Below are 16231 nucleotides of genomic sequence, written 5' to 3'. Positions count from 1 at the left end.
GTCTTTGATTGGATGAAAGGGGCCTATTTGAGAAAAAGGTAAAGCCTATCTAACACCCTACTTTTTCTTCTTATTTAGGAGACATAAGGAAGATAAAGCTTGCAAGAACACCCCACCTCCCACTCATGATTCACATGATATTGCCAGTGTAGCTTAATTGGTTTTGCCCAATTCTTCTTGAGAATGCATTTGGTAAGCTCAGACACAATTACCTGACTTAAATTCATCCTGTTGGCTTTTGCCTGATTCTTTTCTTCACATAAGTCTTCAGAGATGGCTTTGTTCTTCTTCCACCTTCTTGATCTCTTTTCTAAATCATAATGGACTCCTTCAGTCTCACTGCTGTCTGAATACTCCAAGCTAGTTGCCTGCGGATTAAAATTTACATCTAATTCTCCATGGAAGTGCTTCTTTTCCATTCTGGGCATATCACTTTGAGTTCTGCTTTGCAACCAGAGAAGTTTGTTAGGTCCTTTAGCTTCCTGTGAAGAGTTTACTGAAGATGTTTCTGAATCGGAGAACAGTGTCTCAGTGTTAGTGTATAACCCAGAGGAGGGGGAGGTCACTGCCTGGTACTGATCGTTGCCATAAACCCACTCAGTGCCATACTGGGAATTGGAGTAATAGAAGTCATCTGGCAATTGTCGGGGTCTCCGCCGCAGCTTGTTCAAGGCCACGTTCCAGTCATAGTCATCCTCGCTGTCCGAGCCCATCTCGTCATAGGCAGACACAATGCTGGACTCGCTCTCCAAAGCTTTGAACACCTGACTCTTTGGTTTGGCGAGCATTCGAGGACGAGGCAGAGTGACGTTCTGCAAAGCCACCCAGTTTCCATCAGTGCTTTGGAAAACAGAAGGTGGACCTATGAAAAGGAAACAAGAACAACTCTGATCACACTGTGAATGGCCGCTTTTACTTGCCACAGACTGAAAGTTTCAACAAAACCAACAAACAAATGCAAGTGCTGCTGCCACATGAACTCTTTTGTGTTGAGAGCCAAGCCGCCCTACTACTTTGAAGCCACTGCTTTAAGTCATGGTGATGACTAAAATGGGAGAGTACTTGGACCAAAGTTTTTTTCTAAAAGAACGATTAGGAAAGACTGATGGAACATAAGCACGCAGGCATGTATAAATCCTGAGTTTTGCAAATGTCTTTGATTCTGTGTGCAATTCTGGTCCCCCACACTGAAAAGGAAAGATGGAAAAAGAATCATAGAAGAGCAACAGAGGTTGTACCAGGTTCTGAAATGGTGTCCCTTCAAGGAATGATTAAGTAAGCCAGAGCTCTGCCATCTGGAAGACAGAAGACTGAGAGAATACACACTAAAAGAGATGGGGGAATCTCTTCCAACCTAACTACTACAGGGCATGAAGTGAAGATACAGAAATCAAGGTTCTGAACAAACAAAAGAAAGAAGTGGGATGCAATGGATGCCAGACCTATGGAGCTTCTTGCCTAAGGTTGTTCTGTATGCTTGAAATTATCTCTGATAAAACAGAGATGGCTATGAAGGTGAAGGAGAAATCCACTAAAATTTACTGAATACAGAAAAACACTTCTAGCTGAGACAGTAATTAAATTGACAGTTCTAAAAGTTCAAAGCCTACTTAGAGGCAGTATGAAAAATACTTGCTTTGTCCTAATCTCTCTTTGACTCTTGCTTATGGCTGCTGTTGTTGTACCCCAGACTAAATACCATATGAGATGATTCTATCTGACACAAGCACTGCTGCTCTTGTATCCTTCCACATTTGCAGAGTATGTTTTACAACTCCAACATAAAAAAACAAAAAAAGTCACAAATGTGCTCAGAAAGTGCTCCTTAACTCTCATGACTCTGAGAATTGTATTTCTTATAAATTTAGATGTAATTTCCAATCAGAATTGAAAATTCCCCTCATGGGAAATATGGATGTGTGATGATTCTGCCTTCTGCAGCACTTGAAAAATATATAATGGCATGGATTTACACAGTAATCCAGCCTACTGAATGAACTTTTCAGACTTAAGGATTCTTCCTATGGACTCAAATTGATGATTTCCAGAAACCTATAGAAATACTTAATAAAAACCATTAGTTTTCTCATAATGTAAGCAGAACATCACTATTTTCCAATGGACACAGTAATATCTGGGTCTTTTGTAGAATATAATTAGGCATTTTGCATGAGATGGTTACAAATACTAGGACGAAAAGAAGATTACTTTTTCCCTGGAGCTGTTCATAAAGAACATTAGTATGCAGTAAGCTGTGCTTAGTTTAAAAAAACAAAGTCTGAGGTGCACTACCACCACCAAAACACCCCCCAGAAAACAATACAAAAATTAAATTGTAATTAAACTTAGGAGCTCTGAGAGTTTTATGACAACTTTTGCATTTCTTACTCATTTTAATCCTTTTGGCTTGTTTTCACTTCCTAAGTTTTAAGTCAATTTAAAGAACTTGAGAAAATACAATTCTTACTCCTGCTTAAAAGGAAATCAAAATAGTACTAGTTCTCTTGAAGAAGTGATCCAGCAAGGATATAGCTGAAGTCAGGTGTGTAAGGAGAACTAATAATTCTTTATTGTAACCCCTGATTTTGAAGAAAAAAACCCAAACAAGCTATCAAACATAAGAAACTTTTTCTTGTTTACTTTTCCTAACTATACTGACTAATCGAAGTATAGGGTTCTCCTGAGAGAAAGAACTTTCCTTAAAACATCGTTCCTTCAAACAAAGCCAACAGCTCTGCAGGATATAAATCTCCAACAGGAATTGAATTCAGCTGCACCACATTACACAAATGTAATGGGGAGCCACAAACCTTTTTTTCTCCCCCAAACCATATCCCCTTATTCTATTTAACAACACCATGTGAGAATCAGTCAGCCAACCTCAGTTAACTGAAGAAAGGACAGCATAGTAGTTGATCACATCTTAGAGGACAAACAGGATAGAAAGCAACTGAGACCTCTATATTCAGAAAGCTGACTCAGCTTTATCCCACTTTTATTCTATAGTGTCAAGTGCTCCCTTCCTGATTTTCCAAAACGAAGTCACTTGAAAGAATATTTTTTCACACAATTCTTTGGGCATAAGCTATAATTCATCCATGTGAAAAGGGAAAAAAAAAGATTTAAGAAGTTTCATTGTAAGACTATTGATAAAGGCTCTTGAATCACCATTTAAACAAATATTAACTGTAACCAAAATGAATTGTCAACTACTTTTTGGCTACATGCTTAAAAAGCCCATTGATGTTACCACACCAAACTTTTGGTTGAAATTTCTCTTGTTTTCTGTATCACAATACAAAGCTGCTTATTACTGCATAGGTGAGACCATATTTACAGATATTAGCACAGTCAAGTATTTACTATTAGCTCAATAGGCACCACAATTTCATCAGAAATGTGGTTTTTAGATGAAAGAAGCAGAACAAATCCTCTGTGTAGAGCCCCCAAGAAGAAACTGGGTCAATTTGTTGTTCTGCTGTGGTTAAGCAATTGTTAAATACTAAATTGCTCAACAGTTGAATGCAATGGCATTCAAGTGGGTGCTTAAATTTAAGTACCAAATTAACTGCTTTACTGAAAATAGGCCTTCCACTAAAATGCCCAGGAGAAAAACACTTCTGACAGTAGGTTGGTTAAGAAATTCACAGAGTAATGCATACTTGGTTAGGTCAGATTTAAATACTATTTCAATATTAATTTCTTTCATGGGGAGGAGAAGTTTTGAAATTGTCTAAATTTCAGTCTCCCCAGTTATCAACTGGCATTACAGATAAACAAATTGTACACATGGGCAGCCCTGGTCCCTGGTTGTCACCAAACCCAAACACCCATTGTAATTTCTTCTGCTTGCCAGTGCCTGGTGAGGCAGCTGTGGGAGCTACAGCACCAGTGAACTCACCCCACAAAAAAGAAGTTTTCTGCTTGTACAGCTTCATGAACCAGTGTGCTACAGGGGTCAGAAGGGTTCTACAGCTGCTACAAGAGAAGAAGCAAGAACAGATATCTTCTGCCATGGGACGACAACACTTGGAGCCAGGGAATGCTGCTGCAATGAGTTCAGCTCTTGTGCAGCTGCAGGGGTAAAAACTAACCAACTCAATGGTGAGGAAGTTGAAGCCTCACAAATGCTTCAGCCAGAACAAGAGAGGCAATGTAAATGGGACCACCCCAAGAGCAGGAGCCACAACTGCAGAAGCACAGAAAGGGTTAGGTTGGAAGGGACCACAGTGGGTCAGCTGGTCCAACCAACCTGCACATGGCACAGGATTGCATCCAGGTTCTTGAATATCTTCAGTGAAGGGGACTCCACAGCATCTCTGGGCAACCTGTTCCAGTGCTTGGTCACCTGCATAGTGAAGAAGTTCTTTCTCATATCCAGGTGGAACTTTCTGTGCATCAGTTTCTGCCTGTTGTTTCTTGTCCTATTGCTTGGCACCACTGAGCAGAGCCTGGATCCATCCTCTGACAGTCTCCCTTCAGATACTAATATACATTGATATCTTCTACAGTTACAACCTGTCTTTATGTCATCTAGAAGTAAGCAGGGAATTTCATTCTATCCCAGGGTGCTGATTCAGGCAGGAATGGAGCTGACTTGGAAAGCTGCTCACCATCTATACCTAATGCATGATGACAGAGGTCAGATCCAGGGAAGCTGCTGGTCTGTGAAGTTCTTACTCATACAGCTTCCTCAAACTAGTCTGGAAGCGCCAGTGAGTGGGGCTGCACAGAGCACTGCATTTGTGAATTCATCAGGGTTGAAAATAAAGTTGTAAGGAGGAATTCTAAATGTGAATTATTTTAATGACTGGCTCACCATGTAACCTGTGCCATGGAAGGGATACAATGGGCTGCAAACTCCTTCAACTGGAGGACAGGTTACCAGTGACAAAGAAGGGCCCTTGAACTCTTGTGTCTTAGAAGCCCTGAAATGTAACCAAACTAGATGTCTAAATTTTGTAGCAGTCCAAAATCAACTTCACAGAGACCCAAATTTTGAAGATTTTTTTTAAGAAAGTTAAGCAATTATATAGCCCAATGAAATTTCAACATGGCAACATCAAATATACATTTTACATGTGACCTCTGAAAGCACAGAGGTCAGCAGAAATGCCCTCAAGAAGGTCCTTGCTTTAAGTCATATTTATTCCACATGTGAGTGAGAACCATAAAAAGAATCTTATTCGTACTAGAAATATTTACTTGTTTCATTTAGCCTGTCTACACTCTTCCAGCTGGGTAAAGCAGAGAGCTTGCGTTCCTTCTGCTTCTTGGACTGTCCCTTTTGCTGCCTCCCAAGAGCCTCAGCCACAGATGATGCAGGGTCTTGTCCTTTACTGGCCATATCTTCACTAGCCAGGGAGAATGCAGACTGAGACCTCTGTGGGATTAAAAATCAGAGAGTGAAATTTAAAAACAGAAGAAGTTAATTGTTCAACTCTTTACCATAATTAGTATTCAGTTACCCATGCAAGTGTGTGATCTGCTAACATCACAAATAGGATTTAATGTATTCAAAAGAATTCAGCGTTAGATTGCTTATTTATGTGCATTTCTTATGCTATGCAAAGAGGCAGGAAGTTGTTTATACTACCATGGACCAGATGGAGAGAAATAATTAAGGTGAAGTTGTTGGAATGTGCTTGGTGAGGACTGATATCAAAGTGCTTTGACTCAAGTTAGCCAGAAAGGGATCCCATTGTGGTGAGACATGATATTCTATTGTTGGCTCAACAGGCCATCTGGTGTAACAATTTGCAGAAGTTAAAAATTGAAAAAAAAGCAAACAAACAGCCTGTTCCCCAGAAACACACAGGCAACTCAACTGATTTTAATGCAAAATTCTGTTTGCTAGGACATACATACATAACACCCAATATGCTGAGCAGTTTTATGCTCTCTTACTAATGAACTCAACTTAGCCTACACTTGCACATCTATTTTAGTTCTATGAGGGTCACATTTCAAGGCATAATAAGGTAAAATACTGTTGTAATTGTTAATCAGCCTGACTGTTACTGAGGGGGAAGGACTTGCCTTTGGTTCCACATAAACAGATCAGACATTTTAGTTTTGACTAGGCACAGAAAAGTCAGTCAGTTACAGAAGACACATTGAAGTTTGGCCCATTTTAAAAAGCTTTGAGTCCTGTCAGTATCCTGTTGATTTCAGTAGAACTCACACTCACATATCAAATCACATACGTAGTTGTAGAAACAAGATTTTCAGAGCTCGAGTCAAGCTGCCTTCCCAGCAGAGACAGTGGAAGACTGTAAATGCCAGGTTTTCAAGTGGTTTCGCTGCTTTGTACGGGCGAAGTTGGCACTCTCAAATCTTTGTACATTTTTAGTCATATTCAAATTACAAATAATGAACTAAACCTGTTACTCTCAAAAGGGCCAGTCTTTGCCTGTATCAGAAGTCTGCTTTGCACTGGTGCTAGTGAGGTAAAGGAGAACTTGACTTTTCAGCTACTTTCAAGTCCCTTAAATTCACAGGATAGCATAAGCATTGCTGGGAGTCCTGCTGGCTCGAAAGCCACACTTATACCACTTTCTGGCTGCACCTCCTCTCATGTGAAATGCTCCGCTGTGGGATCCATGTACCATGCCAGAAGATTTAATTAACTGCAAATCTTCCTGTATCCTTGGCTCAGCAGTAAAAGGAAACACAATTAAGCACAAGGGTTTAGTTTGGCTTCTGAACTGATGAAGAAAAGCCAGAATTATTGCACTAGATATTTTTATATTTTCTATAACTACAATGAATGCACAACTTTGTTAGTCTTGTCCATACAAAGACACAGGTCCTAATATGATGCATCGGAGTGTCTCTTTCAAATTTAGTGATATAAATTATTCACAACAAGTTTAAAGTAATTTTACTATAGGGAATCTTTCAGATGCATCACTTTTACAAGTCAGCCCTATTCAAATGTGTATTTAGTGTGTTCCAAACCTTGAACTAGGTCTTTCACTGATCAAGATCATCTGAATCCTTCTTAACCATGAAATAATTTAATGCAATGCATACAGATACATAAATTGTTTCACTATAGGAAATTTGCTCATGAACTTTTGATTTCATACTGGCAGAAGATGTGAACAATATAAACAATTCTGCCACAGATTTTCTGAGTTTTAACTGTTCTGTGGTTCACTTCATTCATTGTAATGCTAGAACTACCAAACTTGTCATGCTTTCAATAAATTAGGTCTGGTGTCTGCCACATCTTTTGAAATATTTGTGTTAAAATTGTTATATACTGGAAGCAGCAAGTTGTTGTGGCTGTCCACGAATATTCTCTCAGGGCACATTCTTTTTCCATGTACATATAGCAAACATGAGAGATAAGAGATGCTGAAGACCCAGAAGAAGGAATAGCCTGCAGTACATTTAGTAGTATCTATTTTCCCTTATTACTTGAAGAACTAGACCTTTAAGAAGAAGAATACCAGGAAGAACTTAAGTAGTCTGTAAAGGATAACTGAGACTCTGATAACGAAAGCTATCTTTATGTTTGACAGCTTTCCTGTTTTGCTCAAATGGCAGCTTCTTGTGTGCCTTCTCACCATTTCACAAACATCACAGCAAAGGGATGCCATCACAGTGATGGCAGCATCTGCTCTTTGCTCTCAACTCACCTAAGACTTGCCAGCAGCTTAACCTTGACAAGGCAGAACTTGGCAGGGGCCACAAAACCTCCTGAAGGAGCTGCGCACTCCTGCCCCCAGGCTGATGCTTTGGCAGCAAAGCTGTGGCCAGCAGTGCCCGAGCAATTTAAAGCCAGCTCACGTGCATTCACACTGTAGGGCAGGTAAGTTTTCAGAAGGACTAGGTGAGACACAACAGCTTGAAGGATTTAAAAAGGAGATGAACAGCCTGAAGGATGAAAGGAGCTGAAAAACAGGGAAGCACAGAAAAGAAAGTGGACGCAGTCTCATGTGGCGCAGTAATCTAGGATGTGAAATAAGCTCAACCAAACAAGCTTATCTAGCAAAAAGCTGATTTTTAAAAGTTGTGTGCTAAAACTTCTGGGTCAGATCAGAGGAAGACTGCTCTTCACAGTTTTTGCAAGGTCTCTGTGGAGCAGGAAATTGGTATTAGGTAGGAACTACTGCTAAGAAATCTTCCCAGGAAATCCAGTTGAAATACAGTAAGGGGTAAAGCTTGTGGTGCCTCCAAAGCTTGGCTTGAGGCCATCCTCATTATTTTTCAACATTTTGTGTGAATTTTCGATAAAATCTACCTTGGACTGCTCTGCTAGAAGTACCACCTCTTCTCACTGAGGATGGCTCACTGTCACAGAAGGCTCAAGGATAGAAAAGTAATGGCATGACAAAATAGCTTGGCTGCACACCGACATTTAGATCCTGAAAAAGGCAGATGCTGTTGAACTTGCACTCTTCAATACTACATTTTCAGGTCTCTGTATCTGGAGAGATTGAAATGATCAAGAAGTACCAATGTTCTAATAAGCTCCAATTCAGAAGAATATATAAAAGTAGAGGATTGGGTTATTTTTTGTTCTGAAAGTTAGTTTTAGATAGGGATGGCGGGAGAGATAATAGAACTGTGTTTTACTCAGACAAGCAGGGGCGGAAAGAAAGCATAAAGATTCATCCCTGAGTAGTTCAAATCACTGGTAGCACTGATAATGACACAAAAGAGGAGTGTCAATAGCCAAGCTTGGTGTAGGAACAGGACAGAAGCACATCCTGGCATGAGAACAAACCAGTCTAAATTGACTGCATTTTTCAGAGCACAAAAGCAAATGTTTGTGTACAAGTTTATCTCCAATCAATTAGCAGCCCAACTCATGACTATCTGAAATGCAAACGACCTCAATACCTCCTTTCGTTGTTTTTGCAAATAAAGAGCAAACTAGAAAGTTAGTTATTTGGTGTGAGGCAGCACAGCAAAAACCCTCATCCTGGCTGGCACACTTGCATCAACTTAAACTCAGCCAGCACCACTAACTCCCCAGCCCTACAGCTGCAGCATGGAATATGTCCTTCCCTGTGGGCTGACTTGACTGCTGCACTGACCTGTGCAGGCAGCAGAAGCACACATTACTGTGCTGCATCAGTGCCTCTCTTCTTCACAAGTAACAGCTCATCTGTAGAGCCATAGGGGATGTCATTCCCTTGGGGACATTTGTTTAGGAAGCAAAACACTGAAAATAAGGGGACAGGCTTGAGAAGCCTGCCAGCAGGCTGATGCTCCATGTGGTTTCCCTGTGAATGGATACACAGAGGTACTGGAGGTAGGGCTGGCTACCCTGATAGGCTCTTGGATCACTTTGCTTTGGAACAAGGGATTTTTACTGACCAAATGAAGGAACCACGTCCCTCAAGCTTTATCAACTGCCTATATGCTTGGACTGCATCAAGATCTCAGAGCAGAAGAACCAATAGTGTCCAAAAAAATACAGGAGTCTAGATACAGTTTTCAAAATATGGCAGGAATGTAGGAACTTTGGTTGATTTAGAAAGACATGAGATGTCAAGAAAGGAGGTAAAGATACTTGGTTTATTTCCTAGCCAGAAGTTCTGCTTCCTCAGCAAACAATAACCCCAACCCATCTGCCAAGTGCTATTTTAGGTGTATTTATGCGTTATAAATGACAAGGCTGCCCTGTAAGTTTGTAGTCAGACACTGCTGGTTTCTGCAGCAAATTGGCGCATCAGCAGATGGCACTGCAGCCCCGCAAATCATTTGCTGTGCTCTGCACACACCCCACAAGGGCAGGTGCTGCATGCTGGAGTGCTGGGCAGTGCAGCACAGCTCACAAAATACAGCTGGGGTATTAGCAGACATTTCTAGACACCTGAGTTAGATGAGTTCCCTGCCAAATCCTGCCTAGTGGCACCTCCTGTGACATGTTTGTTTCAATTACAGACACATTATTATCATTTTTTAAAAAATCCCTCTTCAGGGATTTCTGTTGCGCAGTTTATAACATCTGGATGGAGAGAACTCAGCCTTCATTTTCCACTGAACTAGAATTAAAAGGAATCATCTTACTCATTGATGGCCTTCAATAAAAAAAATTTAAAAAAGACAAAAAGACAAAGTGGTTTCTGAATATTAAAGAAGGAAGGAGTGAATAAAAAGTAATCTCATCTTCCGTTACTTAATAAATATAAATATTCCATTTTCTATCAGTAACAATTTACGAGCTCGCTCTTCTGAACACCAAATATATAAAAGCAAAACACATGACCAAAAGCAAGAACAACTTTATAAACCATTATAAAAAATATTGAGTCTAATGTTGATAATCTATAGATTCTTCACCTTGAACAACTGCCTTATATGTATGCATATCTTTTAGAGACAACATGAAGATTTTGTAATAAAAAATTAAAAAGTTTGGGTTTTCACCAAGAGATGAAAAAGAATTCCTCTTTCTCCTAAAGAAAAGCCAAAATGGTAATTCAAAATAGGTCCCAAAAGCATCTGATGGGACTTTAGAACTGGGTCATGCATGTTTTTCCCTGCACTTTCCTCCTATTTCACCTTGTTTCCACCCTGACATTATGCTTCAGTCTGGTAGAACTAGTGAAAGAGTAATTTATTCTGCAATTATTTGGAATAGACCAAGGACTCTCCCAGGCCCAGGAGGGACTGGGAACCCCGGGTGCCATAAGGCAGCTGCAGGTCACCACAGAAGGAGCCCCCTGCAGGCACAGAGACCTCAACACCCATGCTGAGGGCAGGTACCTCTGGATTTGGGCTGAAGAATCCTGTGCTGGCCAAGCTCTGATCTGAGAGGCAGATGCTAGTTGGGCTTTGAGGACTACCTTATTTATTCAGAGAATCAACCTAGAACTGACACATAAACTTGGATGACTTAATGCAACCTTATCAATCCCCTCTCCTCCCTTGCAAGTTCTGCAGCTATGCCTGCCAGTGGTGCAGCAAATCCCCTTCTCAGCTGTGCTCTGTGAATGTAATCAATGCACAGACAGAACCAGTAGGTCTGGTAGCAAATACAGTAGCAAACCCTAGGCATTAACAGCTTATACATCCTTTGGTAAGAAAACTCCCACACCAGGAAGGAGACAGTATGAGCTTGCAAATGATGCCACTCTGCCACAGCCTATTTATCCTGGAAGTGATTTTTGCTCTGCTCAAATGTATGCAGTCCAGATATCTAGCAGTGGGAGTGAAATACCAAGGGTTTCGAGCATCTGTTCCTTAGTTAATCTTGTATGTGGCAAAGGATCTGTTAACAACCTTCTAAAAGAGGACAAGAACAGGCAGATGAATAGAAGATTTTTTCCCTCCTAACCACCCCTTGTGGATATCCCAGCCATCAGGGCAAACCTTTGAACAGCAGGCTGGGAGAAAGCAAAGATGACTGGTCCCTCTCCTGCAAAAGCCTTAGAACATATGTCCTTCAATGATCTGCCCAAGCTGGCTTTTTGTTCACTAGTGACAGAAATATCCTGGCTGCAATTGATTGTTTCCATCCTTCTACTGGCCTCTTAGACATCTGATTCCCTTAAAAACACTGTTCCTTTAAAAAGACTACAAAAATAATTATTAGCTTATCAGGAATGGGTCTGTCAGCAGGATGAACTGCACAGCTGTGTAGTAAGATGTAGAGCCACACTTGGGTGCATATTTATTTTGGTTCAGTTTGGATTAGCTAACTTTGATTAACAAGATGGAAAGGAGGGTTGTAAGGGAGAGAGACAAGAGGTTATTCCTCAACAAACCCATTGCTGGTGAGCATGCCACTATCTCCACAACATCACCTATAGTGTAAAAAAGGGAAAAAAAAGCTGGCCCCACATGTGAAAGTGCTACTGTTTTGTTTGCAAGGAATTTGTAAGCTAGTAATAATGGATATTTCATATTGATCCCAGAATATGAGTATAAACATCCCTTTATTGTACTTCTGAAGTTAACAATTTAGGGAAGTGCTAGGAGCATAAAATATTAGTTTGATCTATATAATGAATTTATGTAAACAAGTCTACTGAAGTTTGTGGAACAGAGGACAGATACACCAATGCAACTGTAATCCTCACTTGCCTTTACAAGGTATCCTTATGCATTTAGCCATTACTGCTCCTCACATCTTCAACCAGAGCCCATTCTTTTTCCCTCCTCCCACACTTTGAATGCTGTATGACATGTCCTGAAAAAACCTAAACAAATGAAACTAAGAACAAACAGGGAAGACACTTCCCAGTTTGAAGACACTGAGAGCTCAGTTAGTAACCTGTGGTGACAGTATTGCCATTTTACTTGCAGAAGAGAAAGAAGAACAGCAAAAGCCAGATCCCTGGTTCTGGTGTAGGACAGGAGGATTTTGCTTTGCTACTATCACACCTCTCTGGAAGAGTGCTTGTGTATAAGAGGGAAGGGGGAGGAGGCATGTGTGAGTTGGCATCTATGTTTCAGGTCTAACTACAGTCTTACACAAAAACACACCTTTTTTTTTTTTTTTTTTTAAGTGAATACTCTTCACTAAACACAACTATTCTTTTTTTATCCATCTTTAGGTGTCTCAGTTCCCTGTGCAACCTTTCATGTCCTGTTCTGACCCTCATCTACAAAGCTGTGCTCAGCACAGCACTTGCCCATCAGAGAGAATCACTGTATCTCCTACTCAACACCAGAGGAAGCCATAAGTGTTCTGTGTTTATTTACTTCTTCCTCTGGCAATATACACCCTGACTTACCCTAAAAATAAAGTAAGGTTTGTCAGGCAGCCTAGCTCTGAGCATCCTTAAAATAGGTTTTAAGTTAGACCTCAAAATTCTGCGAAACTCAGGAATGTATTACGATAGCATCTTTAAAATAAAATAAAGCTTAACGTACAACACATGAGCTTAATTACTTGGAAAATAATATTATAAAATGACCACCCTTCTCTGTCCTTTCTCCTAATCCCTTTCATGCCTTAAAACCTATCTTGGTTGGCTGATGGCAAATGTAGCTGAATGTAGGCCTGCCTGGACTTGATAATGTAATACCATCTTGGAAGTTTGTCAAGTGCATGGATAGTACTGTGAAACCAAAAATCAGCAATCTTATGCTAGAGATACATCTCAAGAAGAATTACAAACTCAAGCTACACAAACAACTTTAAAAGGACAGTGCTGTCATGTTTGCCCTGCACTGATTATTCAGCGACCTGAGCCTAAAAGTCTGGCACTAGTTGCTGAGTCAGAATCACAGACAAGTTGTATCCTATCATTCTGCAGCATTGGAAGGAGGGAAATCAATCAGATTACCATGGACAGAGCCTTCTTAATCTGAAATCCAGATTGTTTTTGCAGTGAGATTACAATGTTATAGTGTCACCTGTGCAGTCAGCAGATGCCAGTATTATCTGTAACCTGGTAAGTATTTAGAGGAAGTTGGATCTTCAAATAATAATTATTAATGAAAAAGACACATTATTTTTAGAGCACCAAGTGCTTTTCCATCTCAAAATGCACTGTTCTTTCCCATTTTGTGCAAAGAAGATGGTGCTGCAGTTGGCTTCTTTCAAAGGAAACAATACAGTAAATAACCCAAGTTGATGGGCTTCTGGATGAATGCACACCTGCCTCACTGGAAGTAGGTCCCAGCAATACTGGCCATGCAACCTTCTGCTGCCAGCTCCTGTGTAAAAGTTAAAAGTGCCATCTTCCTCTGACATGACACATTTATTTATTAGACATAAATATGATGTTCCTGATGCAGTCATCGACAAGTAGGAAGTTATGTCAGCTGGTATCTACAGTGCTATGCTTCACTCAGGTGAAATCGCTCTTCCACTGTGCTGCATGACTGCTAAACAAGATTCCTTCTCAAAAAGGTTTTCCTTCAAGCACTTTTGTTTGAGACAAACCTAAAAAGGTACAGAGCACCTGCACAACCTCCAGGGATTTCCAAGGCAGTGCTAAACCTCAAGCAAAGTTTACAACAATAAAGCAAAGGAACCTTCCTTTACTTTAAAACAAACCAAATGGAGAAAAAGAAAAAAATAAACAACTTGCAGTACACTGTGGACCTTAAAATTAGCTTAACCAGTATATTTCTGTTTCCCCTGAGGTGCATCATAATGTGTATTTAATGAAATCCTCCTTTTCCCAATATCCCTAGCTGTTTTATATACTATAAATTATGGATGAGCTTCTGTTTATATATGCAATCTTTATGCTGTAAAATAAAGACCACTAATACAGCACTTAAAACACACTAGGGTGCCTTCACTCCATCAATGTTTAAATGGGATACAATTTGCCAACTGGTTGTTTGCTCTCTTGTTACCGGGGTGGCAGTGATGTATGGTGGGAGAACTGGACTGAGAGAACAGAGAAGCATCCACCCATTGCTCTGCACTTCTCCTATCCCAGCACTGCACAGCCTTTGCTTATTGGTAATGAGAAACAGATGGTGCCATCCATCTCTTTTTATGAGATGAGGAAATAAAATATTCAGCCCTGTTTCACTATTTTTAGCCTGGGAGAAGGATCTCAAAGAAATCTAAGAGGGAAAAAGAAGGAGAAAACAATGTCTATAGCTACTAGCACACATACTACTGCAGTTAAGCAATCAATACTATAGTTTGGAGGGGGGAAGTGATGAACTTTAACTTATTTAATTACTTTTTCAAAGCAAATGGTTTTGGATGAGCAAGGAGGTAATGCAGGACTTCCAGAGACCACTGGAAGTTTCTGGCTAATATGGATGAGCTGTACACAAATAGCTGTAATAAAAAGAAAAATTGCTTGGCAGGTGAAACCACAAGGTGATATCTGGGTTTATTACAGCACCCCCTGACTATGTAAGAAGTGACTTCGGTAATAAAAAGCAATGCAACAATAAACATGGTTTCTAAAGGCCAGTGTTACAGCATGCAATTGTCCTGTGTTATATAGCATTAGTTTGGTTGTGCTAGCAAAAGCACATGTATTATCTTCTGCACAGAAGACAAAAAAAATTCCTCTAAGATAAATTTTCAGTTTTAAATTATGAAATTCTGACTGCCTTAAGAGTTGCTATCCTTACCTCCCTTTCCCCTGCATGCCTGTCTTTCTGTTAATTGTGTTTCTTCTTTCCTGCTATAGTCTATCCTGCCTCTGCTAATTTTTTAGCCTGGTACCAAAGAAATACTTGAACAGGGGAAGTTCTGGTTAAATAACCTTTATTGGGAAACAGGTTCACATACCTAACTCCGACATAGTAATAGTCTCCTTGGATAGCTTTGATAGGAAAAAAATGACAACTTGTTTTTCTTCTTCCTTCCCTTGGGATTGTTGTGGCCACTGTGTCTGTCCACAAAAACCTTGGCTACACTAGGAACACCTGTGCTAATAAATCTGTTGCAGTAGACCCCTTGTTGTGTACTAATATTGTTTTTATTATTACAGGCAGATCTCTGCCTAAACTAAGTCATCACACAGAGATCAATGTTAGGATGCATGTACACAAATCAAGAGTCTGGGGGTTTTTGGTCAACATAATGTCATCAGTTAGGAACTAAGAAAACTTCACTTGTTGTAGTGGAATCCAAGAAGATTTGCTGTTACAGACTGGGACTCTAGAGTTCCTGGGAGGCAGTAAGGAGCTTTGCCTGGAATGGGCATAGGGCCTCTCTGCCAGCTCCTGTGGAAGGTAAGTTTTGTTTTGGAAAGAAAAAAAAATTGCAATTATTTTGGCAGCAAAGATAACTTTCTCACACAATATACAGAAGAGAAAGTGATGTGGTTTAGTCCTGCATATCTACTGACAGATGCATGCTTCCCATTTGTCGCTGAATGAAAACAAAGTGGAAAGTGAAAAGCAAGATCAGGAAAAGGAATTTGAGTTGTTTCAGCACTGCTGATGAGAATCAAGCAGGCTGTAAGTGTTCTACATTCACTCTGCACAAATTGCCTTTCAGTAGCCTTTCCAGCAGGCCCAGGTTCTGTGACTTTATTTGTGCTATCTAACAGCCTAACCTAAGTGCAACTATCTTAGCTATGGGAATGACAGGAGCTATACTTCCTTCACAAGGGTGTCTGGTCATGCTAATAAAAATCTCCTCTATTCATAGAAAAGCAAAAATAAACATATACACACTTCAAAGGAGAAAAGAATAAGATAACATAACCCTAGCAAAGCAAAAGGCAGAAACTAAATTTATGGGAGAGATGAAACAAGTCACAGCAGATGGCCAAATTCATTTGTGTTCCTTAAAACACTCCCAGAAGACAGTTGGAACAAATGGTGAAAAATG

General features: G+C 40.2%; 1 protein-coding gene across 5 annotated transcripts in view; it reads right to left on the bottom strand.

Annotated features, from left to right (window-relative positions):
* Nucleotides 1-16231, bottom strand: part of MYRIP (myosin VIIA and Rab interacting protein) — a 195695-nt gene that overhangs the window by 31614 nt on the left and 147850 nt on the right. For 3 of the 5 annotated variants that reach the window (XM_053973556.1, XM_053973563.1, XM_053973569.1), the window contains exons 8-9: nucleotides 5206-5383; nucleotides 213-862 (exon numbers count right to left, since the gene is read on the bottom strand). In XM_053973556.1, coding sequence (XP_053829531.1) covers nucleotides 213-862; nucleotides 5206-5383 — 828 coding nt within the window. Of the gene's footprint in view, nucleotides 1-212; nucleotides 863-4252; nucleotides 4349-5205; nucleotides 5384-16231 lie in introns of all 5 variants that reach the window. The other 2 variants (XM_053973544.1, XM_053973549.1) reach the window with 1 other exon arrangement.

The sequence above is a fragment of the Vidua macroura genome, chromosome 1 (genome assembly GCF_024509145.1).
Source record: "Vidua macroura isolate BioBank_ID:100142 chromosome 1, ASM2450914v1, whole genome shotgun sequence".
Classification (NCBI taxonomy): Eukaryota; Metazoa; Chordata; class Aves; order Passeriformes; family Viduidae; genus Vidua; species Vidua macroura.
This window is presented reverse-complemented; position numbering and strand designations above follow the sequence as displayed.